This window comes from Ictalurus punctatus, chromosome 6, assembly GCF_001660625.3.
Source record: "Ictalurus punctatus breed USDA103 chromosome 6, Coco_2.0, whole genome shotgun sequence".
Classification (NCBI taxonomy): Eukaryota; Metazoa; Chordata; class Actinopteri; order Siluriformes; family Ictaluridae; genus Ictalurus; species Ictalurus punctatus.
In genome coordinates this window covers 1,642,501-1,670,326 of record NC_030421.2, presented here as the reverse complement: position 1 = coordinate 1,670,326, position 27,826 = coordinate 1,642,501, and the positions used below count along the sequence as shown (strand labels likewise).

At 41.5% G+C, this 27,826-nt stretch overlaps 1 protein-coding gene across 2 annotated transcripts in view; it reads right to left on the bottom strand.

Annotated features, from left to right (window-relative positions):
* The window catches only part of clybl (citrate lyase beta like), a 67,873-nt gene extending 44,693 nt beyond the window's left edge, over window positions 1-23,180 (bottom strand). For both annotated transcript variants that reach the window (XM_017470804.3, XM_017470806.3), the window contains exon 1: window positions 23,080-23,180. In XM_017470804.3, the coding sequence (XP_017326293.1) occupies window positions 23,080-23,123 (44 nt within the window). In that variant the 5' untranslated portion in view covers window positions 23,124-23,180. The remainder of the gene's footprint in view (window positions 1-23,079) is intronic.
* Window positions 23,181-27,826: the final 4,646 nt, after the last annotated feature.

Sequence of the window (27,826 nt, the reverse complement as noted above, 5' to 3'; positions counted from 1 at the left end):
TTGTGGTATGGCCTCTGTATTTCTGCTCTCCGAGTCTTCTGGAACGGTGGATTGCAATACCTTCACCCTGCCCTGTGGAGGTTGTTGGTGATGTCACTGACCGCTGTTTTGGTTTGTCTTCACAGCTCTCCCAATGTTTCCGCCATCAGTTGTCGTTATTTTCCTTGGCCGACCCGTCCGGTGTCTGTTGCTCAGTACACTAGTGGTTTCTTTCTTTTTCAGGACGTTCCATATTGCTGCATTGGCTATGCTCAGTGTTTGTGCAATGCCTCTGAATGATTTCCGTTCTTTTCTCAGCTTCAAAGTGGCTTGCTTTTCTCCCATAGACAGCTCTCTGATCTTCATGTTGGTTTATCCTTTTAAACAACAACAACAACAAAAAAATGCAGTCTTCACACGTGAAACTGAAGGCTAAAAGCCAAGAGTAGTTCAGAGCGATTTATTGTTTAAAACGGTCAATATAAAAAGGGCACACATGGGTAACAAGAAACACCTGTCAGTCACTTGTTCAAATAGGTTTCTCGCCAGGAAATTGGGTGGTCTGATAGAAAATGTGCCATGTTCTAAGCCGTTTAACACGTCTACATATAAATACTAGGAAATAAAGTTGCAATTATAAACTCTCCAATATTCATCCTTTGATCTCAAACCCAAATGTCTTTAGTCTACAGCGAAAATAACGGAATGGGTCTTGCAGTTCCAATAGTTTCGGAGGGGACTGTATGTTTAAGATGTTGTGGTGTTTAAACAGGATATTTAATAGAGAGTGCAAGGGAGACCAACCCAAGCACACGCAGCAACATCAGCAAACATGCTCATTAAAAATGATATCAAGGTGACATGAATTACACCTTGACTCATGAGCAATGTGTAGACCCTGGTGTGCATGTACAGCGCCCTCCACTAATATTGGCACCCTTGGTGAATATGAGCAAAGAAGGCTGTGAAAATGTGTCTATTGTTTAACCTTTTGATCTTCTGTTCAAAGAATTCACAAAAAATACTCTGCTCTCATGGACATCATACAACTGCAAACAACACAGGTTTTTAAAAATAAAATCTTTGAAAAAATATTTTAAGTATATTCCATTTGATATTTTACATTTTTTAGTACACCTGGGTGACTAGGAACAGGAAATTGTTCAACCATGACTTCCTGTTTCACAGGGGTATAAATATGAGGTAAAATCCCCTTAGTCATTCATACCAATGGGTAAAAGCGAGGAATGTAGCTGTGATGTGCAGCAAAAGGTTGTTGAGCTTCACACGATGGGGCGTGTCTATAAGAAAATAGCACAAGCATTGAAAACGCTCATTTCCACCATCAGGGCAATAATTAAGAAGTTCCAGTCGACTGGAGATGTTATGAATCGACCTGGAATTGGACGGGTGTCTATATCGTCTCAACGCACTGTGAAGAGGACGGTTCGAGTGGATAAAACATCTCCAAGGATCACAGCTGGAGAACTGCAGGAGTTAGTTGTGTCTTGGGGTCAGAAAGTCTCCAAAACTACAATCTGAAGTCACCGACATCACCACAAGCTGTTTGGAAGGGGTTCAAGATAAAAGCCTCTACTCTCATCCAAAAACAAACTCGAGCGTCTTCAGCGTGCAGACACTACTGGAACTTCAAATGGGATCGGGTTCTATGGTCAGATGAAACTGGCCATAGAACCATAGACCATAGAATGGCTTCTGCTTGGTTGTAATGAAAACCCGCACCCACACCGGCCCTTTCCAGATAAGATCGGACAGCCCGATGTAGAGAAATAAAGAAAAGAGGTAGTTTTTCACAACCTTCTTTGCTCATATTTACCAAGGGTGCCATTATCATTGGAGGGCAGTGATCACTGAACTAAAGCGGGGTCTCTCGCTCACGTGACTGTTTCTCCTCACGCTCACATGTTCACAAATATCTTTATTTATGGCTCAATTTATGGCTTTTTTTTAATAACCACACTTCCTGATATTGCCCTGCCTGTTCAAGCTAGCTAGTCTTTTTGTTTTTGTTTTTTTCTTGGTGGAGACTCACCATGTTGTCATAATCCAGAAGGTGACCCATGTGTTGCAAGGTTAGATAAAAAGTTTGCTGACTTGCAGTATAGCAAAGAAGGGATTAGAGCTGGCCAGGTGAATTGAATGAATTTTCACATGGCGCATGGTTTAGCTAAACAGGCAAAAGGAGGACATGTGGAAAGCTCAGAGGTGGAGGAACAGGGTGGCTACAAAAGCGTTGCCTAGCCTAGTAGGGCAAGTGCCACTCCAACATCGCCCTTCCTTCCCCATTCCAGCCATTCGACACGTCTATCGCCTCCGAGTCTGTGAAAACATGGAAAATCCACGCCAATGACACCAGAAATTGCTGTGCTATTTTCAGGAACCATTAAAGAACCTGGTGTGATGTTCAAACGAGAGCAAAAAGCCCAGCATCTTTGCTTTAGTTAACCGAGTGGGAGTGGGTGTCCTTTCAGCTCACTGCCTTTCATAGCACAGAATCCGTGCGCACAACAAGACCGGAATCAGCACTCGCGAACCAGCGGAAATCATTAGGCTATGTCCAGTGCGATATTTCAAAAGGTCTTCCTGTGCAGATAGGACGCTGCGCACTAATGATGGAAACTTCTTTTGGAGGTGCTTGGGTCAGGCAGATGGCACGGGATTGCGGTACGTGGAATTTTTTTTTTTATTTTTTTTTTTTTTTTTTTTACAACCAATAACCTATCACGGGTGTCTGTAGATAACTTGTGTGCTCACAGAGATTTTATCCGTTTTACAAAGGAAAAACACGGCTACAAATCACTGCTTAAGTTTACACTTCTTTTGTAGACCGTGTCTCATCAGTGACATGAGCAGCCTCTTTCCACTGAGGGACTCTAATGAAGACTCAAATGTCTGCTCCTGCTTAGCCCAGCTTAGAAGAGGAGCAGAGAAATGGTTTCAATTTAGACAGGGGTGAAGCTCTCCAAATCCCCGGCTTCGGGCTTCCTTCCTCAGATCAGGAGGAACGCCATGTCTGGCTTTACGCACTGCTATAAGACTACAATAAAGAGAGGAAGAAAAGAGGGGAGGTGATGGGAGGAAAGGCCACTTTTATAAGCTTTTACTTTTGTGTGGCCCTTCCACATTCTCCTGATCCGAAAAGGAGGCACACAACCTTGGAGATCACAAGGGGGGAAAAGTGAGATGACTGAAAAATGGGCTGAGAGATTACACCACTTACAGAGTTTATGCACTCTGAAGTTGGCAAAATAAAAACGAAAAGAGCCCGTCATGCCCTGCTTGAGAAAACTGGGGAGAATGTAGAGCCTTCCGTCTTGCTGGAATCTTGGTCTGAGGCATAAGGTTTCTACCAAGTCCCCTACCAATGGACGTGTTTCAGCGTGCACATACAAGCGTGGTAAATGAAAGAAAGATATCAAATGTTATTGCGGTCTTTTCCAGGATGACAACGCCCCCATACACAGAGCACAAGGGCGCACTTTGACGAGTATGAAAAATGGTACGCGAAGGATTCTGTAGTCACCAGATCTCAACCCATTCGAACACCAATTAAAGATTTCACATGTTCTCTCGGTGCACACGTGGGTTTCCTCAAAGTTCTCGCCTTTCTTCCAACCTCCCGAAAACGTCAGTAGGTGGACTGGCTACACCAAATTTGTGCCTAGGTGTGAACGAGTGTGTGCATGGTACATTGCGATGAACTGGGCATCCCACCCAGAGTGCACTCCCTGGGATAGGTTCCAGATCCATGAGCCTGTCCAGGATAAAGCAGTTACTGCAGATTAAAGAATGATGATGAACGTCTTTACCGCTCTCTACCACCACCACCACCACCACCACCACCACCACCATCATCATCAAAACACCAACTGAAGAAATGCCTTTTAGAAGTTTTCACAATTCCTTATGACAATGAATCATTTTCCCAAGTCTAACTATCGAGATTGTAAGTAACCGGACACAGGAATTTTTTTTTTGTACTCCACGTAGATCGTAAACCGTTGAAATCGTCTGAGAAATGTAAACGTTATTGTGCTTTTTTTAACCCAGAAAAACCACACCTCCCGTTTATTTGTATTTGTTTACAGGGCGGTCTTGCCCGGATCAATACGGCGGACACGTCGACGTGAACGTTTGTGCGCAAATGCGTAGTGTTTCTTTACAAAGCGACATCGCCATCTACAGGCCTGGCATGCATAATACAGCGTTTTTAGTCGTTTTCGCGGATCCGTGTGAACGGGGATCGTTTTGACGACGTTGTCGTCTGCACGCGGGACTTTTCAAAAACGCAAAAAGGAAAAACTTTCTCCGTTTTTAGTACATCGTTGTCCTGTAGACGTACCCTAAATCTCCAGAACAAGAACTCCCTTTCCCCGACTATGGCTGGATATCCTGTATTTTCCAATTATCACCTTTTAAATGCCAGCTGGGTGCATTCCAAACCATCGGGGGGCAATTCCATTTGCACTGCTCTGAGACAAAGTCATGCACAAGTTCTTTCATGGTAAAGTTCATTCCAAGTAGAAAGACCCAATCACTGTATTTTAGTTTATTCAGGGGAACAGGTCAGGCTCAGATTTATGAACCCAGAACTGCATTACTGATGCCATTGACTGCATTCTTGCAGGAAATCACACCAAATTGGACGCCACAGCAGGAACATACATGAGTAATTTTAAAGTGCACAAAAAAAAAAAAAAAAAACTTTTTCTAGTCTTTTGTTAATAAACTGTATATAGTAGCTGAATTGGCCCCATCGCTGACTCAAATTAATTACGTTCTGATGGGCAGAATTTTTCCTACAGTGTCCAATTTATTATACTCATTCATATTCTTATCAATCAAAATTCTGTCGCGTTTTTCCTTTTTTGTCTCTTTTTGGTGAGCATTTTGAAAAGTAGCATTATATGCTGAGACTCCGTTTGTGGTGCTGACTTTGAAAATGAGGCCCAGGCAGCCCAGGGTCTTTTTCTCTGGTTCGTCTGAATCTCGGCGTTTGATTTCGCTCTCCTCCCATTCTGCCTCTGTACTGCATATAGGAGCATTTAGCTGTGAATTCGTTTTCATGTTTAGAAATACCCTGCTGTGTCGCGATTCAGCTGCTGCATAATAAAAAAAATATCGGCAACACTACATATGGTCTGATTGGCCTTGTGGGTATTTTCACAGCGCTGTGGCTACGGCGGGGTGTACGCTTCCAAAAGCGGGAGAGAGAAGAAAAAAAAAAGAGGAGGGTGGGATACGAGAGAAAGAAAAAGAAGGAGAAGGGGAAAAAAAAAAAAAAAAAAAAGTCAATGGGGACACAAAGACAGCAACACGGCAAGTCTAGGGAAACATAATGTTACATCAAACACAGTGCCACAAGACACAATGTTTAAAAAATACCAACAATAGCCATGATGGCAACCTCTTCCCCAAGAGAAAGGAATATCTAAATAATGAGAATGTTGTATGAATGAAAACCGGGCATGGGACACTTGTGAAAGGAGAAATAAAAAAGCATTGTCTTTTTTTTTTTTTTTTCTCTTTTCCCAGAGTCATGCCTCCTGATCTAGTCAGTGAGTATGAGTGTGTGTTTGGTGGTGGGTGTTGAAGAAGGGCCTCAGGGATATGCACCTACCTCCACACCAGCAGCCTCTTAATGTGCTGTGTCTAATGTGCCTATTTAGGGTTTGGGGTGGAAGAGCGCAGAGACTCTGCTTTTTTTTTTTTTTTTTTTCAGGGGGGCTTGGAGCAGAAAGCGTGGCTATCACCTATCTCAACAGCTGGGGCCCAGAAGGGTAAACAAAAGCAGCCAGGAAGTAGCGCATGGCTGCAGCTGGGCCTAAAAGGCATGGCGATGTGTGTGTCAGTGGGCAGTCTACTACAGCCAGACTACCAGTGGAGCACCGTCCAATGTCTGTGCCTCAGATGACACACGCAGTCGAAAAAAAATATGACGCTGAGCTCCTAAATGGGAACAAAATACTCAGAATAAACATCAAAACAAAGGAAATGAGCCATGGGCTTCCAAAAACAGCAGAAGGGTGAAATGAGAACCCCCCCCCCCATTAGACAGCATAGTGTAAAGACCAAATTACCAAAAAATAGAATAAAACATCACACCAAAAAAAGGGTTTTACATATTTTGTGTCCAGTTGCCTTAATTTGCAATCTAGTGATAGATCCATTGTTTGAATGACTGGATCAAAAGGCGTGCCAAATGGACAGACTGGGGTTTGGGGTTTGCAGTGGAAGAGAGACAGAACGGGCCCTCAAACAGCTCAGCCTGAAAAGGATTTGGTCCCATTCCTGTGCTGTCACTTTCAAATGACCTGGCTTATGACTCGCTCAACTTCATAATTACAGTCCTTTATGCTGACTGCATTAAAAATAGGCACTTCCAGAACCTGTTTGCTGCACTGCATTGGAAGGTTAAACCTTTTAGAGGACTTTTTTTGGCAAAACAAACCATTCCTTTCTTGCCCTTTCAAATAGCATAAGTACAGAAAACAGCCTCTGGCAATTTCAGGAGGCAACCTTCTCCAATTCAGCCGTGCTCCACAATAAGGGGAAGTGCCATAAAATCCCTGCAGTTCAATCACAAGGTATGAACAAAATAAAACATCCCTCCGAAAATACGGCCATTTTAGCTGACGCACTGGATTTTGAAGGTCCAGTAATAAACTGGGATTCATCCCTGACGATAATGAATAAATGAATCGATCAATGAATAAAACAAGAGTGCTAAAATCATTCACTTTGTATTCTCATGAAAGCAGAACGCAGAAAATAAGCCTAATTAGCTCAGCTGTTTGTTGGCCGATATGCTACTCGCTGATAAAATTATTTACTTGCAAACTAATTTTTTAATTTTTTTTTTTTAAAAAAAGGTTATTTGATCTAAATACCGCCTCCCCAGGTCAATCTGCATGGTGGAAATGAATTAAATATGCTTTTTCAACAAGCAGGTCAGTGTTTTTATCCAATACATGTATTTATCCATAAATAACATGGAAGCTCAGCGGTTCCTAGATCGAGTAGCTTCACTGGCAAGATCTAGTAATCCTAGTAGATCTAGAAGTAGTTTTAGTAGCTTCACCTCCACTGGCTTCCTGTAGCCACCCGGATCAAATTCAAGGCCTTGATGCTCACGTACAAGACCTTGTCTGGAACAGCGCCTCCTACCTCAACTCTCTCCTGAAGGCTTACGTTCCCTCACGCAATCTGCCATCGGTTAGTAGTGCCTACTCAGTGTGGGTCAAGATCCCTTTCCAGAACCTTCACACTAACTGTTCCTCAGCGTTGGAATGAACTTCCGACCTTAATCCGGACCACAGAATCTCTCACCGTCTTCAAAAAACAGCTAAAAGACCCACCTCTTCCATGAGCACCTAACTAACCCCTAAAACACCAACCCCCACATTAATTCAATAAAACACAAATAAGTAAATAAATAAATAAATAAATAAATAAAAACCCCTCTACTCTGCGCACTTTGCTTCTCTAGAACTCGATTATAAATCTTGTACGGTTGCACTACTTGTATTGTTCTCCGCTTGATATATCGCTTTGCTCGTATTTCCTCATCTGTAAGTCGCTTTGGATAAAAGCGTCCGCTAAACGAATAAACGTAAATGTAGTACAGCTAGAAAACATACAACTTGCACAGACAATCTGAATGCAGCATGGATAAATATTTTATTCTCCCTCAATTTTGCAAGTGCTCTCCCATTAGCAGTTCATACTATTACGTGTCATTCATGAAGTCTTCTGCATGGAAGCCACAGAGTCTGCTGAACACTTCAGCATCTCTTTCATTCCCACTGCCCCTTGGCTATCTGCACTCTCCGGAATCTGGCCACGGATGGCGTCTGGCGCTGCTGGGATGTTTCCAGTGGTCATGCTAGGCTCCGTTACAACTTCTAGCTGCATTTCAGAACAAGTCTAGGTGGGTTCTCCAGAGCCTTCAGGCTACAGCAGGTGTGGATTGACATACTAATTCCGGTCAGCGTACAAGGTACAAGACAACTTGACTTTTCACGAATTTGCTGCATTGATTTGTAGCTAAACAAGCAAATTCAATGTTATTCAAGCAACTGGCATGCATGGCTTCATAAAAACCACCAGCAGGTGAAGTGAAGAACATTGATTATCTCGTTAAGGTGGTTAGTTCTCAAAGTTGATCTGTTGGAAGCAGGAAAAATGGGCAAGAATAAGGATCTGAGCAACTCTGACAAGGGACAAATTGTGATGGCTAGACGACTGGGTCAGGGCATCTCCAATATGGCAGGAATTGTGGGGTGTTCCCGGTATACAGTGGTTAGTACCTACCAAAAGTGGTCCAAGGAAGGACAACCAGTAAACCGGGCACAGGGTCATGGCTGCCCAAGGCTCATCGATGTGGGTGGGGAGCGAAGGCTAGCCCGTCTGATCCGATTCCACAGAAGACCTACTGTAGCACAAACTGCTGAGAAGGTTACTGCTGGCTCTGATAGAAAGGAGTCAGAACACACAGTGCATTGCAGCCTGCTGTGTATTGGGCTGCGTAGCCGCAGAACGGTCAGAGTGCCCCTGCTGACCACCTGTACACCACTGAAAGCATGTACGATGTGCACATGAGCATCAGAACTGGACCATGGAGCAATGGAAGAAGAAGGCCCAGTCTGATGAATCACTTTTCCTTCTACATCATGTGGATGGCTGGGTGCGTCTACATCATTTACCTGGAGAAGAGATGGCACCAGAATGCACTATGAGAAGAAGGCAAGCCGGTGGAGGCAGTGTGATGCTCTGGGCAATGTTCTGCTGGGAAACCTTGGGTCCTGGCATTCATATGGATGTTACTTTGACACGTAGCACCTACCTAAACACTGTTGCAGACCAAGTACATCACTTCATGGTAACATGAAGTATTCCCTAATCACAGTGGTCTCTTTCAGCAGGATAACGCTCCCTGCCACACTGCAATCATGGCAGTGCTCAGGAACGGTTTGAGGAACGTGACAAAAGAGTTCAAGGTCTTGGCTCGGCCTTTAAATTCCCCAGATCTCGATCCGATCACGCATCTGTGGGACGTTCTGGACAAACAAGTCCGATCCACGGAGGCCCCACCTCACAACTTACAGGACTTAAAGGATCTGCTGCTAACGTCTTGGTGCCAGATACCACAGCACACCTTCAGAGGTCTTGTGGAGTCCATGCCTCGATGGGTTAGAGCTTAGGGGGACCTACACAATATTAGGCAGATGGTTTTAATGTTAAGGCTGATCAGATATATACAAGATTTTAGCACTGGCCCTTGTTTCATTGTATTTTGGAACTTAATACTAAAAGGACAACAGTTGCTAGCATTCGACTGTCTACCAAATGACAAATGTAAATGTTATGACAGGAAATTTCTATTGTATCCTAATGTATAAATGTCAGTACAGGGCGTCTTGTGTGCTGTTATGGCCTACGGAATCACGGATATTTAGAACATCAACTTTAGAAATAATTTACTGTGAAAGAATAGTCACATTTCTAGGCAAAAACCCTAAACTAAACCTGATCTACATGTAGACTCATCGCTGAAGTATTTCTCCAGAGAATAAATATCCACTACCTTTATCTTTAAGCAATCTCGTAAATTTTGTGACTTTTATCAGGAGTTTTTTCTTTTTAATGCAAAATCAAATCACGATAAGATAAAACTGAGAAACGTGCCCAAGTGCCGCCGTCCGGTTCCCAACCGGTGTCACAGACCGGTCAGCAAGGAGATTAAGGGAACCTGTGTAAGAGGCACTTCTCAGCTCAGGGTCAGGACCTGGCTAGAGACTCTGTCACTACAGCAACACAGCACACTCGGCACCTTCCGAACACACTAATGATCTCGTGATTACAACTGACTCGAATACTGTGCCTCGATGTTAACACACTGAGGCAACCCGACCTCTCCACGCTGACCGGCTGCACACTAGGGCTGGGCGATATGACAATATATAATATCGATATTGTGGTAAATTGTGTCAGAATACACGATTCGGAGACATCATAGCTATCCTGTTAGCCTTTTTATGTCTTATTACAATTAGCATCTGATTGGATGCAGATTATTTTTATTTGTATCACTTGATCTTATGGAACATTTTTACACACGTTTCTCAGTTTTCGGCGTAATTAATTAATTAATAATTCTGCCGGACATTACAACTCGGTTAAACTCATTTTTCACAGTTTTATTTTTAATGCAGTGATACGGTTTTGTAATATCCAATGGATATAAAAAGTCTAAACACCCCTGTTGTGTACGTCAGGTTTTTGTGATAACGTCAGGACTTCTTCTCACCCTCAATTACAATGTATAAAAATTAAAAGGATAAACATTTTAAGGAAAAAAAGAAAGAAAGGAAAAAAAAGTTACAATGACCGATCACATTTAATCTCATGTTTAAAAAGGAATCCTCATACAGCTGATCGATTAAGTCATTAACCCCAAATAAAGATCAGCGGTTTCTATCGGATCTCAGTGGTTTCATCGGACTCCTGAACTCCTGAAGCCATGGTCTGCAAAGAGCTTATTAACACGCATGGTATCTCGCTTGTTGAAAGGAATCGATCAGGAAAGGGAGATAAAAGAATCTGCCAAACATTAGATGTACTATGGAACACCGTGAAGGCCGTCAACAAGTGGAGAAAACGGAGCACTACAGTAACATTACAAAAGGAAAGGATCTCCCTCCAAAATGTACAAAAGGACAATGCAAAAACTTACCAGGGAGGCTGCCAGGAGACCTACGGCAACATTAAAGGAGCGGCAGGAATATCTGACTAGCACCGATTACCCTCTGCGTGTGTGTGACAACAATCTCCCGTATTCTTTACATGTCTGGGTTATGGGGTAGGGCGGCTATACAGAAGCCCTTCCTCACAGAAAACATCCACGCTCAAATAAATCCCCCCAAACCACGTGGTAAAATGTGTTATGGTCTGATGAGACCGATTCCAAAAAGGTATAATAATTCCAAAAGGTATGTCTGGGGGAAAATAAATGCACACCACCAAAAGAACACCATACCCCTGGTGAAGCATGGTGGTGGCAGCATCGTGTTTTAGCGCTGCTTCTCTTCAGCCAGAACTCGGGCTTTTATCAAGGTCCAGGGAATCATGAACAGCTACAAATACCACTCGATTTTAACGCAAAACCTTCAGGTTTCTGCTGTTACGCTGGAGAGGAGAAGGAATTTCACCTTTCAGTATGACAACGACCCAAAGCATACAACCAAATCAACAAAGAAACGGCTTAACCAAAAGAAGATTGATGTTTCTGAATGACCTAGCCAGAGTCCAGACCTGAATCCTACTAAAAATCGGTGGGGTCCTCACAATGTGATGGATCTAGAATGTTTTTGCAAGAATGAGTGGGAAAATATTGCCAAGTTCAGACTCATACGGATGAACATTGTGCCTTCATGTTAATGTCCGTTTGTCCTACTTCGTATCTGACCGCTCGCTTACATCCACGTGAAAGAAAAAACCTGATCACGTGACTTTTTTTTTTGTTGCGTTCCTTTCGGCCAAACCAAGCCAGAGTAAACGTTACCGCTTAAAACATTACCCGTTCGTTCTGATTAACGTATTTGTATTCAATTTCGTCCTTATCCTTCACACAGCGAGGGTACAACTTCATTTCTTCCACGTAGTCTATCTGGCATTGTGTATTTTGGCGTAACAGTAAATAAGGAATTAAACCCAGTGTCTTTGTCTTCTTCTATGGTTAGAGCTTGGTAGTGGATGAAAAACCTCCTGCTGCATTTGTGAATGTGGTAAGGAAAACCGGCCATTAGTTTTATTTTAAATGTAGAAGCTACTGCGTCTTAGAACGGTCTCTTTTCACTGAGGTTCTTGTGGTGCCTGTGTATGTGAGCTTCTCTCAACCAATGTGACCGGGGGAGAAAAAAAAAAAAGCTAAAATGTCGCCCTACTGCTGACTTTAAAGATGGCGGAGGATTGCCGTCTATCAGAGCTAGACAATGAGAGAGTCGTACGAGGCAAAAAGAGAATTCAACCGAAAACGAAAGCAATTCTGCTTTATTTCCCGTTGTTTGAGCTTGTTTTCTACAATGATGTGAGATAAAGAGGAAATACTGATGTCCTTTTACACCATCTTCTTTTGACACTTTATCAAAGTTATTACACCCAGCACAGCCATGAGCATTTCATTAAAGAATTAAAGTAGCTTTTAGAGGCTTTCAGCACAGACCAGGTTGCTATCGCAGTCATTGTAGATAATCCGGACTAACAAACTGTTCCACGGTGGTGCATTTGTTCATCGAAAATATTGCGTTTTTATGCAGATATAAAAGAATTAAAGTGAGGAGTAGGGTTAGGGTTTTTCTTACACACTGAAGACATTTGGGTTTGAGATAAATAAATAAATAAATAAATAAATAAAAAGATTAATACAAGATTTACATCTGACATTCACAACTAGACGGGGTAAACTAAATTGTCTGACTGCATAATGAATTTCCTCTCGAGTAGACGGGACGCACTTCTCTGTAAATTGGTAGACCGAACGTTCCTGTAAATGTCTGAATTCATTCTGCTGCTGCCATCATGAGTTCAATCGTCAATAAGGATTACTGAGAATGTTCCAGAAGCGGCCATGTAAGCCCATGCCATGACGCTACCTCCACCATGTTTCACAGATTTTCTTTCTTTCTTTCGCCACACTTTGGCCTTTCCATCACTTTTGTAGGGGTTCATCTTGATTACAGAACTTTTTTGGCTCGTCATGGAATTCGCAAAAAAATAAATAAATAAATACGATCTGCATTTCCGATTCTTACTGCTGATGAATGATTTGCATTGTGTTATGCCGTCGATATTTCTGCTCTACAAGTCTTCTTCGAACGGTGGACTGCGACACCTTCACCCCTGCCCCATGGAGGTTCTTGGTGAGGTCACTGACTGTTGTTTTGGGGGTTTTCCTTTAAAGCTCTCACAATGTTTCCGTCATCGACTGTTGTTGTTTTCCTTGGCCGACCCGTTCGATGTCAGGTTTCAATGCACCATCCGTGTCTTTCTTTCTCCAGGGCGTTCCAAATTGTTCTACTGGCTATGCCCAGTGCTTGTACAATGGCTCTGATATATTCTCCCTCTTTTTTTCAGTTTCAAAATGGATTGCTTTTCTCCCATAGACAGCTCTCTGATCTTCATGTTGATGTAACCTTTTTTAAAAACAAAAGGCGGTCTCAAACCAAGAGAAGACAATCAGAGGTATTAACTGTTTAAACAATCAATCCAATAGGACACATCTGGGCAATTAAAAAAAAAAATAAGCCAGATGTTCCAGTATTTTTGATCGCTTGAAATATAGGTGGGTCCATTAGGAAAATAAGATTAGGAGAACTGGAATGCAAGAGCAATTAGTCATTGAGTGGCACTGGAGAAAAGAACCTGTTAAGGGTGAGGTTTAACAAAAGCTGAGAGCTTTGATGAGAGTCCTGCCCTTAACCGCATCCGATGAGTAAGGCTGTCCACCCCCACGTTTACAGCTGACCTGCTCTTTTCCTGTAAATAAGTGACGTGTCCTTAATGGTGCTCAGACCCGGCCATGGGAAAAAGGTTTCCAGCCTCATCAGTCCTTCCTTGCAACAAAAGCGCCACATTTCATTGCACCTCCGCGAACAAAGGAGTTTGGCTCGGTTTCAATACGGAAATAAATCGAAGAGAATGGTAGCCTCGGGGACGCTCGCCTCGCGAGTGACCCTTAAACCTAGGGTAAACCTTGTGGCATCAAAACAAAGATTAGCTCCTCCTTTTACACTCTAGAAAAGTGCAGACAGCTTTTGACAGTTGTTTTCAGGGTTTGGAGGGAAAAAGTGGCCGTCGTAAAGCAGGGGCTAGGAAACAGGATAAGCACTCGAGCCAAGGCTATAAAACGCTCACTGGGAACTTGAAAGCCACGCAAGCAAAGTTGAGGACTGCCATCTGGAAACAATAAACAAACAAAAAACTAACCAAACAAACATTATGTGTAGGGGGAAAATAAAGAACCGATAGCTCGCAGTGTAACCGACTTGTGGGCTGACTAACGTGGACAGACACGTGCATCATTATGATGAGCGATGTGGACACACACACACACACACACACACACCTTTCTTGAAGCTAAATAATTGTGTGTGTGCTGCAGGGTTCGGTGGTATGTGTGTGCGTGGGGCAGAATCCCAGTCTGGTTCTAATGAGCTGCAGCACTACTCAGTGACGTGATCAGGGGCCCATCACACACCCCATTAAGGGGACAAAGCAAACAGCCCCACTCGCCCGCTTGGCTCCCACTTCAGACGTCCGCATCCAGTCACCGCACACGTGCCCGAACACAAAACACTCTCGCCGACAGGACATCAACACCGAGGCGCGGTCATCACGAGTTAGACGTTCCGACGGCATCCACGTATTACGTAAGACAGACGCTGGGCCTTGTTAATATGCGAGACATGACGACAAATATCCAGTGCTAGTTTACCTTGAGGACCTGGTGGGGGTTTGGGGGACAGCGTGTTGGACTGATGATACATGGTACAACACAACAAGATTCCATATAGTCAGCTTACTGGGAAAGACGTTAAACAAGACTTCAAAAGGTCATCATAAACCGAACACAACTCATAAAACAAGGTAACTGGTTATCAACATGTGCGTGAACTAAGCACGTCGGGTTTGGCTAAGGCTCTTACACAGATCAAGTTTCCAAAAATGAAGCGATTCCAGTGGGCTTATCGTCCGTCAGCGGTTTAACAAACCATCCCATAAAAAAATAAATAAATAAAAAAGTGTTCTACTCGCTTAAAACATAAAACAATACCTGCATGTCTGAATAATAAACTGTGCATAAATCACGAAATGCTTTTAAGGTGTTTATAAAATGTGCAATAAAATAACTTCATTTAACTCATTATTAAATCCAAAACATCCCCACTGCTCCAGGAGGCAGGGTTTCAGCTTCCGCTTCACACAAATCACTAGATGTTCAGTAGATGCAAAGCGTCACGCTTCACTGTCATGAACGTTACGAAATCATTCATAGGAGTTTGCAAGTGATGTTTTAATGGACTAAAACGTTCGGAAAGCGCCGGCACGTATCCGCTGCCCAGTCGGAAATATCTCGACTTGTCGATATCGAAGCCAAACGCAGAGTTGAACAAGGTGCAAGTCGTGACAGGCAGCTCCTTCTATTGTTCACGGTCGAGTGCGGTTCCCCCCTCCTCTTGAAATGCTCATTTCCAAAACTAATGAGAACCGGTGAAACGTCCTCACCGGGACATCAGTGAGTGGGACCCAACCTCAGGGCTCTACTCTCTCCATTTACATGTGCGGCACCATGGGAAATCTGCTCCCACTATTATTACTCGACTTATTGCTTCCGTTCTTTATATATTTCTTTTTTTTTTTATAAATGCAGTCATAAAAAGGAGGGATATCTGATGCAAGTCCTAATTGTACTGCAAGTCCTATTTACTCTAGTATTTTATTTTAGACAATGTTTTTTATCTGGTTTAGGCTTCAAACTGCAACAGAATCGTTTTATTCCTGGAACACACACAGTCGATAGTTCATTTGAAAGCATATAAGGATCTGTGATATGACCACGCTATTCATTTTTAAGGGGGAGGGTGTGTGTGTGTGTGTGGGGGGGGGGGGGGGGGGGGGGGGTTATGCCTGTATATTGCTTTAATATTTATAACCTTTTGATGAACATTTACGCAGTCTGTTTCGGAGCACGCGGCGGAACGCAAGTGATTCATCTTAAATCTTACTTAAGCCAAATGATACATTTTAAACCCATTTAAAAACTGGATGCTTTTCATTTCCTTGAATGTAAAATATGCACATCAAGCTGCGGCGCCGATCAGACCAGCAGAACGTTGTGCACACTGACCCCAAGAGGATACGTGGTGAATTACTACCACCTAAAACTTTGGTGAACTGCTCCAAGATCCACCAGCACGCTGAGCGCAGGAGACTGCTAATGCTCCTATAGGGGCTTCACTAAGACTCACACCATAGTCTTCATGATGGCTTTCTATATGGTTCACCAATCCTAGTCGAACATATTAAATAGACTGCAGCCCAATTAGGCCCAACACCGAGAGGTTCATTCCTCTATTTCTCCGTTTCTCAGAATCAGCCCGATCACTCGGCTTTAGTTAATGGAGCATACCATTCGTACGTCAGTAAATATCCTGTGAAGGACCAAGAATACAATAAGAACGTGTCACTCTCTACGCGGTCGATGAATACACGTTCGTTTATGCGTATACTCTTGACGTTTAACATTATCTGGTTGTACGTGAACTCGACTGAAGTAGTTTTTTTTTATACTCCCGTACACAGTAGATGGGGAGTAGGGCCGCACAATAAAATCATCTGTTAATCTCAGACAAATTGTCGTCTTGTGTTTCAATGAAGCATGGCATTGGGGGTAAACCAATAAAAGAAATAAAACCTTTAACCACGAGACGTCACAGGTTCGTCAGTTTGTCGGTTTTTATTTTCTACAAGACACACTGCAATTGCAATATAAAGTCACATTACGGTCGATTCGTCCTTGTCGAGAGCGGCCCGGTCAAAGTACTGTGCTATAGTAAATGGCCGAACGCACCTTTAAATCACTGGCATGTAGGTCAGTATAACCAGATAGAAAGAAGTGGTAAAAGACTAAATATTAATGAACACTGCAAAAATTAAAACAAATATTTGTAGTATTTCAAAACTATGAAAAATGGTCATTGCTTTCACATTAATCAATTACTGGTAAGGATATATGGAGGGATTATATCAGAGTGACTATTTTCTGTAATGTTAGACACAAATTATTTGCTTCTCCTTATCATCATTATTATTATTATTATTATTATTATTATTATCATCCAGAATAATACTGATACTGACATTGAAACCTGGCCTCGAGTATTGCACGAAGAACACCATTCTGCTCAGTTGAGCTCGTCTTTCATTCAGTGTCATTAATTAATCATTAGAATTTGCAGAACCTTTCATTCATAAAACTGTGACCCGTCCTTGATTGCCATGACGGTTACATTTACTCAAACTCGGGCGCAGTCCAACAAAACCACCTCGTGTTCCGCGTTACCTCCTAATCCCTTATACTGTTTACTTCATCTGGGTTCAATGCTCAGTGGACCTCAGAGGCCCTGCTTTAGTCAAAGCTCTGGGTTTTGAGCAAGATTCTCTTGTTGCATTGTTCACACATTCCAAGCACTCCATGTTTATACAGATGCAATTCCGAGGCCTATCCGAGGTGCTGCTCTCTGGCCGAGGTCCTGTGTTGATCAAAGTGTTTAACGCGAGAGTAGAGGCACTTGTTTGTCTGGGAGGGGGGAGGCAGGAGGTGGACACCCAGAGCACAAAACGCCCATCTGCTGGCCGTATGGATCTTCCTAGCTTCCTCCACGACAAGAGTGCTCCGGCCTACCAGCCCTACACATTCAGTTTACTCAGCTGGTCCCCAATCCTGTTACCAAGTCTTTGTTTTCCCCCAGCAACATGTGTTAGGTTAATGCTCTGTAACAAATTTCAAAAGGCTAGCTTAGGAGGGTCAACAACAGGTAATAGACCGATTTATTGATGTACTGGTCTAAAAGGAGAGCCAGAAAGAACTTGTTTTTGTCGAGTTTTTTTTTTTAAAAGGATAGTATTGACCTTGCATTCAGTAATGTTCTCTATATGGTATTAACCCAAAGACAAATATACAGATCTCTTTCTTGATTCATTTCCAATACACTACAATTGAGGAAATTAGTAGCTGCTTTATTTTACACTAAATGGCACCTGTTACGTCCGTACTTCTTCTACAGCTGCACTGTAGCAGTAGTGTTTATATACTGTATATACGCACACACACACACACACATTTCACCACTCAAGTGGAAGGATCCAAATCAATTGAGCATTTTCTGCTAGTCTAACGGTAACGTTTGGTTAAAGTGGGCCTAAGTTGTTTTCTTCACTAAATGGATTAGGGCCACACACACACACACACACACACACACACACCTCTGCTGTGGTTACCAGCACTCATCAATGTGGAAAGTATTTGTCAACACATGACTATTTGCTCAGGACTCTTTTTTTTCCCCCGATGGGATTCCGGACGCAACATCTGCAGCGTGAGTGGAACAGCAAGTTTTAAAGTATTTCAACATTTTTGACTCCAACTTCCCACATATTTCCAAGCATTTGATCTGCTTTTATTTTTATTCGGTTCATAACGAAGCTTGCAGCCCCATACCGAGCATGGCCTGGTTTTGTTCAGAGTTTAACGGTTTCAAAATGAAAAAAAAAATAATAATAAAATAAATTAAATAAATAAATAAAAAAAAGTTCGTTACTGGCGTTAATAGTGCTTGGCATGAGGTACTTTGAAACATTGTACAGCCTACAAAACTCCTGTTTATGATGCAATGTCTGTCTGCAGGCAGCATAAAACAGATTACGGCTTATCCAGATATATCCCTAACAGAAGGGTGCATAAGAATCTATTAAATATCACTTACCCCCCGAATAGTTTGTAAACCGAGGCTATCCGGAAAATCCACCTTTGATTTATGCCCAATGCCTCTCCAAAACGGCTTCCTATTTCCCTTTGCACAGTTGCTTTTAATTGTAGAAGTTATAGTAGCACATTACATTTCAAGGTTTTATAACCTGTGCTATTAAGCCTTGGCAGGCCTCAAAAAAGGAAGCTGCCCATTAACTTATAGGGTCTAGGCCTCGGCAGTGTAATTGAAAAGCTCTAGGCCACTTTCATCACTTGTCGACTTCATAGCGCCAGTCGATGTTTCCTTTCGGACGCTGCGGCATCTCTGACAAGTGGGTGTTGGTGACATAACACAGCGTGCTGCCATGCCAGCGGCGACTTGTTTTACATAAACCATGCACGCTTACATTGCCTGGAACAGAGCGCAGCCCGAGCACTTAGCCTGGTGCGCAAACTCCTGATACGCTTTACCTTACATTAGCTGCAGGGAAACACACAAGTCATCAGACACACGGTAAACTGACCAGCTTTAGTTATTTATTCTTTAAATTGGGAAGAAAAAAAAACACGTGCGTTCATTAGTTCACGTGCTCCCTCAGAGAGAGCGGACGGTTCCGTCGTCCAGCAACGAAATGAGAAATGAGGAAACGGTGGCTTTAATTAATCGAGCTAAACACATCCTCATGGCAGCGCCCGAGAGAACCTCAGGCACTAAAACTGTCACTGTACGCACCTTGTGCTCACACGCGAGCTGCAAATATGACGATGCCTGGCATGACAGTCACGTCACACACTGTAGATGAGCTCTGCCATCAGAACAGCGCCTCTGGAAATTCATCTGCTTTGAATTTAAGCCACCTGGCACCATGTTCCGATGACCAATAGGGACAGATTACTAGGACCTTAAACGATGCCTTCTTTGTAATTGACATTTAAACTGTTTGAAGTTCCTCGTTAAAGTCTCTGAAGACGAATCAGGTGCAGATGGAAGCTTCCCATCCCAATAAAGTACAGTACTGGCTAATTGAGGTGGGGACATTTTAACCCGACCTAAAACGACAAGCCTGAACTACCACTACCCCAACTCACTCTCTCTCTCTCTCTCTCTCTCTCTCTCTCTCTCTCTCTCTCTCTCTCTCTCTCGTTCTTCAAATGTTTCTATTAATTCATCTATTTTGTGTCAAAGCACATGCTGGAAAAAATTTAAGTTCTCGGGAACACAGCGATGGGAAACGGGGTTAAACACCGCCAAAATTAATGAGGCTTTGTCAACATTTCCGAGAGGTCCATAATGCAAGTTGTGTAGATTTTAAATAAATAAATAAATAAATAAATAAATAAATAAATAATCCCCAGTGCTACCATCCGTTAGTTCATAATTAAACATCTCACGGGCAGACACGTCAGTGCTTTATGAGAAAGTGTAGTCTACCTAGTCTAAAATTAAATTTCACAGTATTAAGATATAGTCCCTTGCCCATTCCCTGCCTCCTAATTTAACACTGTTGGATGTAAGATTTGGGAATTTCACCCTCACTGGCAGAAAACTGATATTTCAAGCTACTTGTAGAAGAACATTTCATAACGTGGGTTGTACCATGTCCCAACACATGGATGTGGCCCATGGATCTGCACCTCTAAAAACACCGTTATCCGTTTGCATATCTGCAGTATTATTAATAAAAGGATTTAAAAAACAAACAAAAAAAAACCTTATGTGCAAATGGATGTGACAGTCACAGTCACCGAGTACCAGGTGAAGAGTACAATATCTCAGCACGTCGCTGCGTAGGCTCGCGTCTATCTGCGTAGGAGGTGGCTCCGTGCGTCTCAGGCACGGGCGGACGTGGACTCGCCCGTTAACTCTATCGAAACACAGTGCAGAGAACAAAGCTTTCACCCGTCACCACTGGTCACTTTCAGCGTCTGGATTTTTCCTGATCTTAGTACACTCGGTGTATTTTATTAGCGGTAGTAATATTTATACAAAAAAAAGACTTCATAATCCAAGTCCTGGCAAGCCACTGCATGACTACCGAGTCCTGCTTGTGGAAAATCCAGCACATTTCCACCACTGAGGATCGGTTTTTAAAAACAGGTATTCCATATATTTTCAATTCTCATTCATTATCTGACATTTCAGCCCAATAAAATGGCAGCATTAGAGCCGATTTTTCTTTTTTAAAAACCACATTATGTACCGCATTCTGGACATCATTCACAAATAAAGAACCTTCAGTACAAATTCTAGGTTTTCAAATCAAAACATCTACTCTTCTGGCCCACAGCAACCAGCGCTGCACAATGTCTAACTTGTTAATTGCTTAGAAAGTTTTTGAAAAAAAGATCACAGTGGGCTGAAATTTGTTATAAAGCTAAGATATTATTATTATTATTATTATTATTATTATTATTATTATTATTATTTAGTTATTTGCTCAGGAGCACCCCAACCAATGTAAGGTATTCGAGATGAATATGTCTGTGGGTGTTTTGATTTTTTTTTTAAAAATAATGAAAAAAATCATCAATACCAAACAAACAATTCCAGTAAAAATGCAAGCCAGTCTTTCACAGCGTCCCATCAAGGGTTCATCAACGCATAGCGTTCTGTTAGAAACTTTACTAGAATCATGACCTTATGTTTAGGGCCTATATTGTGTTTTACAGCTCAAAAGAAATACTGTTAGTCTCCAGGATAACGTTTATAAACAGCCAATAGAGAAATCCAGTACAGCATTCAGTTTGAAAGTTTTAAGTCTAATATAATGTCCAGATTTACTAATGGTGATTGTAGTTAGTAGCTAGAGCGTACTTTGACTGCATGTCTGCATGCAAACCTGTAATTTTCTATACATTGTGTAAAGACGCACAGATAAATAAGCCACGGCAAAATAAGCATTTTTGGTCGCAATAACAACAAAAAAAAAACCTCCGCGAAATCCTGTATGGACTGGCTAACATTGGCATTGAAGAACTTTCCATAACACACTGGCCCAACACACTACACAAGTTGCGTAGGGCCCCAAACCACCAGGGGGCCCCCTTGATCTCATATTATTTAAAGTCTGTAAATATTGTTTTATAACATGAAAATATAAATGTAGATTCAGCTTTAGAGGAGTCATGAGGAAATGTCTCTTTAAAAAAAAAAATAAATAAAATAAAAAATACATGATTATATTCTAGGACATCATGCGCAGTGCGCAAAAAAAAAACTTTAACGTGCTCATAATTTAAACTGCAGCATTACCATCCCCGCGTCATAAATGACTCATTAAATGATCCGTCCTCCTCCTTTCAGAGTGCATACTCTGCTCTGATTGGTCAGACATCCCAGTCTGTTGTCATTGGTCTACCACCATCAGCGTGTGTCGAAAAGGAAACGCCCACGACCGTAACGAGTTTCAGCTCCGTCTGTCAGCGAGCAGCCGATGAAGACCAGAGGCGGGGCTTTTTGTCACAAACCTACGTAGGTTAGTACAGGAAGTAAAGTCTGGAATCACTAACGACTCGACTCAGCTGTTCAGAATCGATTCCTTCTTTTGGGAGTCAATAACTCCGTTTGTCCTGCGTTTTGATTTTGTAAACTTTGCAGATGTTTTTACATTCACACACAGCTACATATATAACACACTACATGAAAGAGAATATTTGAAAAGGAAAGAAAAAACATAATAGGTGCACTTTAAAAACAAACAATGCCCATTATTCTAAAGTTTGCATATTTAGAGAATTATTGACGTATTGAAATAAACTCACTGTAGGTTGTTTGTTGACGGTCAAACTGCTCTGAAAGAACAGATTAAGGGGTGGGGGTCATTTTGGGGTTTTTATAAAGGCACTGACGGGGGGCCCGCTGATAAAGTTTTGCTCAGGGCCCCAGAAGTCTAGGACCGGCACTCCCACGCATGCTGAGAAATTTAAGGGTGTTTCCCTTAAATTTGTCAGTTCTTATATTATTTGTGGGGGATGGCTTGTTTTATTTAAATGTGAATGTACTTTAATATACAAGTATGATTAATCTATATCATATATATATATATATATATATATATATATATATATATATTTTTTTTTTTTTTTATTTAAAAAAGCCAATCACATCCCACAGACAGAGAGAGAGAGAGAGAGAGAGAGAGAGAGAGAGAGAGAGATATATTTACCGGAAGGAAAACTGCGGAACTGGCAACTCTGCAGACTGCAAGGGCATTCAACTTGTCCACTCCCCACCCCCCACCCCACACACACACACACACACACACACACACACACACACTTGCTGCAGCGTATGCCTGTAAACTGTTTGCACGATAAAGCCTATTTCTGTTGTGAGATAAATAAATTACAAATCACACAAACATCAACCCCAGTGTCATGTCACTGCACTCAGCACTGCACGCGCTAACAACAACGCTAATATGATTGTTTTTGTAAGCTTTATAACCTCTCTCCTGCGCCTTTCATCCACACGGCAAAAGATATCAAAACAAACACAAATGCGTGTCATGGAGAAGGAGTAATAACTAGCGAGGTGTTTTAAAACTTACTGAGTAGACTCCTTCCTGTAAACCCGAGCTATGCAGAGCGCCATATTTCCTCCGTCATTTCACAACACATTTCTATTGGCTGGCGACCGCGCGTGTGACGGCTTGTGATTGGTCGAGGAAGGATGGGCGTGGCGAACAGACCTCGGCTGGGAATTTAAAGTTGGATCACGCACGTGCAGAGTATTTGGGATTTTACACAATAATTATGCACTGTTTCTGGTGGTTATTTTTAAATGATAATGATGATGATGATGATTATTATTATTATTATTATTATTATTATTATTTATTTATTTATTTTAATGTTTCACGCAGGGGTCCTGTTGTCTGTGTCAGTGTAGCCTTGCCCTTTCTTTTCTTTTCTTTTCTTTTCTTTTTTTAAACCTACTTACTCATCCCAGCTACATTTCCATAAATATCCATTGCATGATGATGCTCGTTGTTATTTGTATGAGCAAGCGTGACAGGAAAATAAGAGCAGGGAGAGCAGTGACTGAGCACCCCAGGAGCTCTGCACAGCAGAGGCGGATTACTACTACTACCGTCAGCCAGGTCCATGTGTGGCTCACAAATGACACGCAATATTTGGCATGATTAAGTCAGCAGGAGATTCTCTCCAAATGTCAGGATTCAAGAAGCAGTTCCCGGATGTGTGTTAGCTGTGGGCACAGAGCGTTGCACGAAATCTGCAAGCTCCACAAGAGTGCCATGCAGAAAGAAATAACCCATCAGTGTGTGAATAGACTAATCATCAAATGCTGGAGCCTCTTTCAAAGTAGTCCCTGCTTTAAAAAAAAAAAAAAAATATATATATATATATATATATATATATATATATATATATATATATATATATATATATATATATAATAGAAACCCTTATAGAATTTTATAATGTTTTAACTGGTTATAATGGGAATTGTATTGGTTTTTAATGGAAACTGTAATGGTTCTGCTGTGGTTCTCTACTGGTAATTTGTTGCCTTCTATTGGTGGCTTGTTATGTCTAGTGGATACCATTAAGGACAAATAAAACACTTTGATAATGGTTTTAATGGTTAACAGCTGATGGTTTGTAAGGGTATTTAGAGAGGCTGTGGGTCAGGTGGTAGGGTCGGCGGTTCGATTCCCAGCCCACGTGACTCCACATGCCGAAGTGTCCTTGGGCAAGACACCGAACGCCAAGTTGCTTCCGATGGCAAGCTAGTATCTTGCATGGCAGCTCTGCTACCGTTGGTGTTTGAGGTTATAAAAGCGCTATATACGTGCAGCCCATTTACTATATTTGTAGTGAATTTCTGCGATGGTTTCTGTTTTTGGTTAGTCTTTTCAGCAGGGATTGTATACAGAATTTTTTTCAATTCAGAAAATAATGTTTTGTTCTATATAGCTCCGTGCGTCAGTCCAGAATTAAAGCTGTGCTATGTTGTAAGAGTGTAAACCAGTATGCTGTTCCTGTGTGCATCAGTACTAACTCATGTACATGCGACAGTCCTGGGTACCGACTATTCATCCGGTGAAATCGGTCTTGCTTATATTTTCCAATTGGTTCCAAAGGCATGAAAATGTGTGAGCAGCTGTGAGAGGAGTAGGCTCAAACCAAACCTGCTGTGCACCTCTGCTGCTAACATGAGCACAGTGACTCTTCAACTACATCAACCTCATTCTGCACATGGTAGAAAACGCATAACTGCATGGCTTCGCAAATGGTGGCCGTATGTCTGTAGACGTTTCTTTCATTTGAACGTTTCTGACCACGTTTCCTCGTCATATACGGTAATATGTAATAATAATAGCAATAGCAATTTCTTGCAGCATATTGAGTGGAATATGGGTTTAGGTCCATGTGATCCCATAGAGACTTCCTGGTAGATGCAAAATAAATGAAATGCGTTATAGTTTGAAAATTCCCCTCATTGGTTACTTGGAAACTACCTTTGTTCCCTGCCTTCATTATACACGACTGTTGTCCACTAATCCCGTTTTGATAACATTTGGCACACTTTCTTTGGATCACAGCAAGATACTCAACTTCTATTCTGGTCTCCCCTAGGAACCACTGAGCCCCCAAAAGCAGCTTGGGTTTGGTTCAGCCAAAGAGGGGTGCATGGCATATGAGGCAAGTTAATCAATATTGCACACAGTGGTTCAAGACCCAAGCAATTTCCCTCACTTTAGAGAAATCGGTATACCTGCTGTATTCCTTTGATGCCAGCCTAAAGCATGGAAAGCACCTAATGATCTTTTCCAAAAGCTAATGTTGATTTTTTTTTTTTTTATATAAGAATACATGTCTTGCCTCTCCGTCTCCCCTTTGTCCTCCATAGCACTCCCTGATATAAATGGACAATGCATCACCAGGGTTTGATGTCTCTGATGTCTGGGTTCATTAAAAATCTTGAAATAGTGCCAGGATTGAGGTCTGGAGATTTAGGAGTGACAAAATTTATGGATGGCAAGTCACCACCCCACTCTGGCATTTCTAATAAACAAACGGTTTCTCTTTCCAATTTAAATTTCTCATTATACTGTGACTTTTGGAAAATGTGTTTTGATTTATATTGAATATTTTATCTGTAAAACTGTATAATTGATTAGATTTACTTGGCTCTGATATTCAACTATGATCTCTCCCAAAACAAAGAAAGAGAGACTCAGACAGAGACAAAGAGAGAGAGAGAACTCAAAAGGTGTATTTGCATGACATAAACCAACGGCGTATCTGAAAAAAATCGAGTCGCTCAAAAGTTTTCATCTCGCTTCCTTGAAAGCTCTTTTTATTCTCCCCTGACCGTAAACAAATATACTTCATAGCTATCTCACGACGACATTAAACGCTTCCTGTCAGACTTGCTGAGAAAAATGTTTCTTAAAGTATAGCATTTAAAAAAAAAAAAAAAAAGGTTTAATATTATGGAGAAATATTTGTCAGTATCTTTCAACAATATTATATATAATATATATAAAAAAAAAACAATATGTATAATATTATATATCATATATATAAATACATTTTATATCGTATATATATATATACAGCATGATATAATAATTATAATGATAAATAACGAGAATGGATTTTTATTTGTTTTAAAGCAGTATAATTTGACATAGAAATTCTGGAGATAATGGGAGCACGTGAGCAATAAGGGTGTTGAGCGTATCTATTTTTTAATGAGTTATCTCCCATATAGCTGTGCTATATAATTAAAAAATAATAATAATAATAATAATAATAATTCTCACTAAGTCACATACGGTCTCAGCTTGTTCTTTAAGAACCACCCGTGCACAAAATTCCTACAAGGTCAACAAAACGTCATGGCTATTTTGAATAGGACGTCACTTGCTTATCACGTGTAAAACTACTGTCAGATTCCAAAATGATTCTAAAATAGCTCACGAATATACTACATACTTAGCCAAATGAATTCAAATAAAATTCCATAAACATAGCCTAATAAAAATCTTGTCTAAAATATGTATTTGTACTCGGATATACAGTTATAGTGGGCCTCAAACTGGAGACGAATATTAACCACCGATTAATGATGTGTGTGTTCGTCTAATGAACAGGAAATTAACACATCGAGGCCGCGACATCCCAATCTGAGAGAGTTAAATATTTAATTGTTTCCCCGAAGGAAAGGCGAGTCTCGTGGCAGGCTGGAGAACTTGGGTCTGCAACACCAGCCCGTGTTCACCCGTGTACCTTTACGAATGATATCATTTCAAAATGTTTTTTCACACTTTTCAGCCCAGTGATGTTTTGCCAACTCATTTCCTATGATACCTTGTTACAGATCCAGCTGCGAGTCAGAGGCTTGTCGTGAGGCTCGGAGTGCAGCTCCCTGCTGCTGCTACCCAATGACCTGGAAGCCAATCGGGAATGCCAGAGCCTGCAGCATGTGCTGCACTGACTGAACAGCATGGCACTGTCAAATGCCCTTTTATACAAACTTTCCAGCGCTCCCTGATTTTTACAGATGAGTAAGCACCAGCCAAGTGGACTTTCCGGTTTGTGAATAGTGGGTTTCCCCCTGTTCGTTTCACTGAGTCTTTTTCAAGAAGCATGACGAGCTATGGTTTGCCCTGAAGGCCAGTGTGCACTGCTGATTATTAGTGGAGGAGGTATGATTGCAGGTGGCAGGATGAGAAACAATTTCAACCCATAGTGACCACATAGTTGTTGTAAGTATAAAACAAGTATCATCTTTAAATTTGCACTAAAATCCATAATAAGTGTTTTAAAATATATGTGAAATTTTTTAGTACATGTAGTGATGAATGTAGAGGGAGTAGAAATAGCAGTGTAGCTTCCAGAGAAAGTGGACAATCAGCATTTCAAGAAAAAAAGTGCATCTGATGCATTTAATGAATTAATTATATAATTATCGACATACTTATTGATATATTATTCATGCACATAATACAGTATCATATACACTGTTGCATTTAAGTAAAAAAAAAATATATAGAGACAGAGAGATTACAAAAATTGCAAGGCAAAGTACTTTGCTTGTACAGGTAGAGACGTCTTGTTTAAAAGACATCCTGTGACATTTTTGAAGTTAAGTTTTTAAGAAAGATCTCCCTGATATCTTCACACCTCCAGGCCCACGTTGAATCCCGAGCTCAGGTTACTGTCTGTGAGGAGTTTCGTATGTTTTGTTCAGGTGGGTTCTCCATTTTCCTCAAAAACAGAAAGAAAGAAAGAAAGAAACATGGCCATAGTTGAGTAGAATAA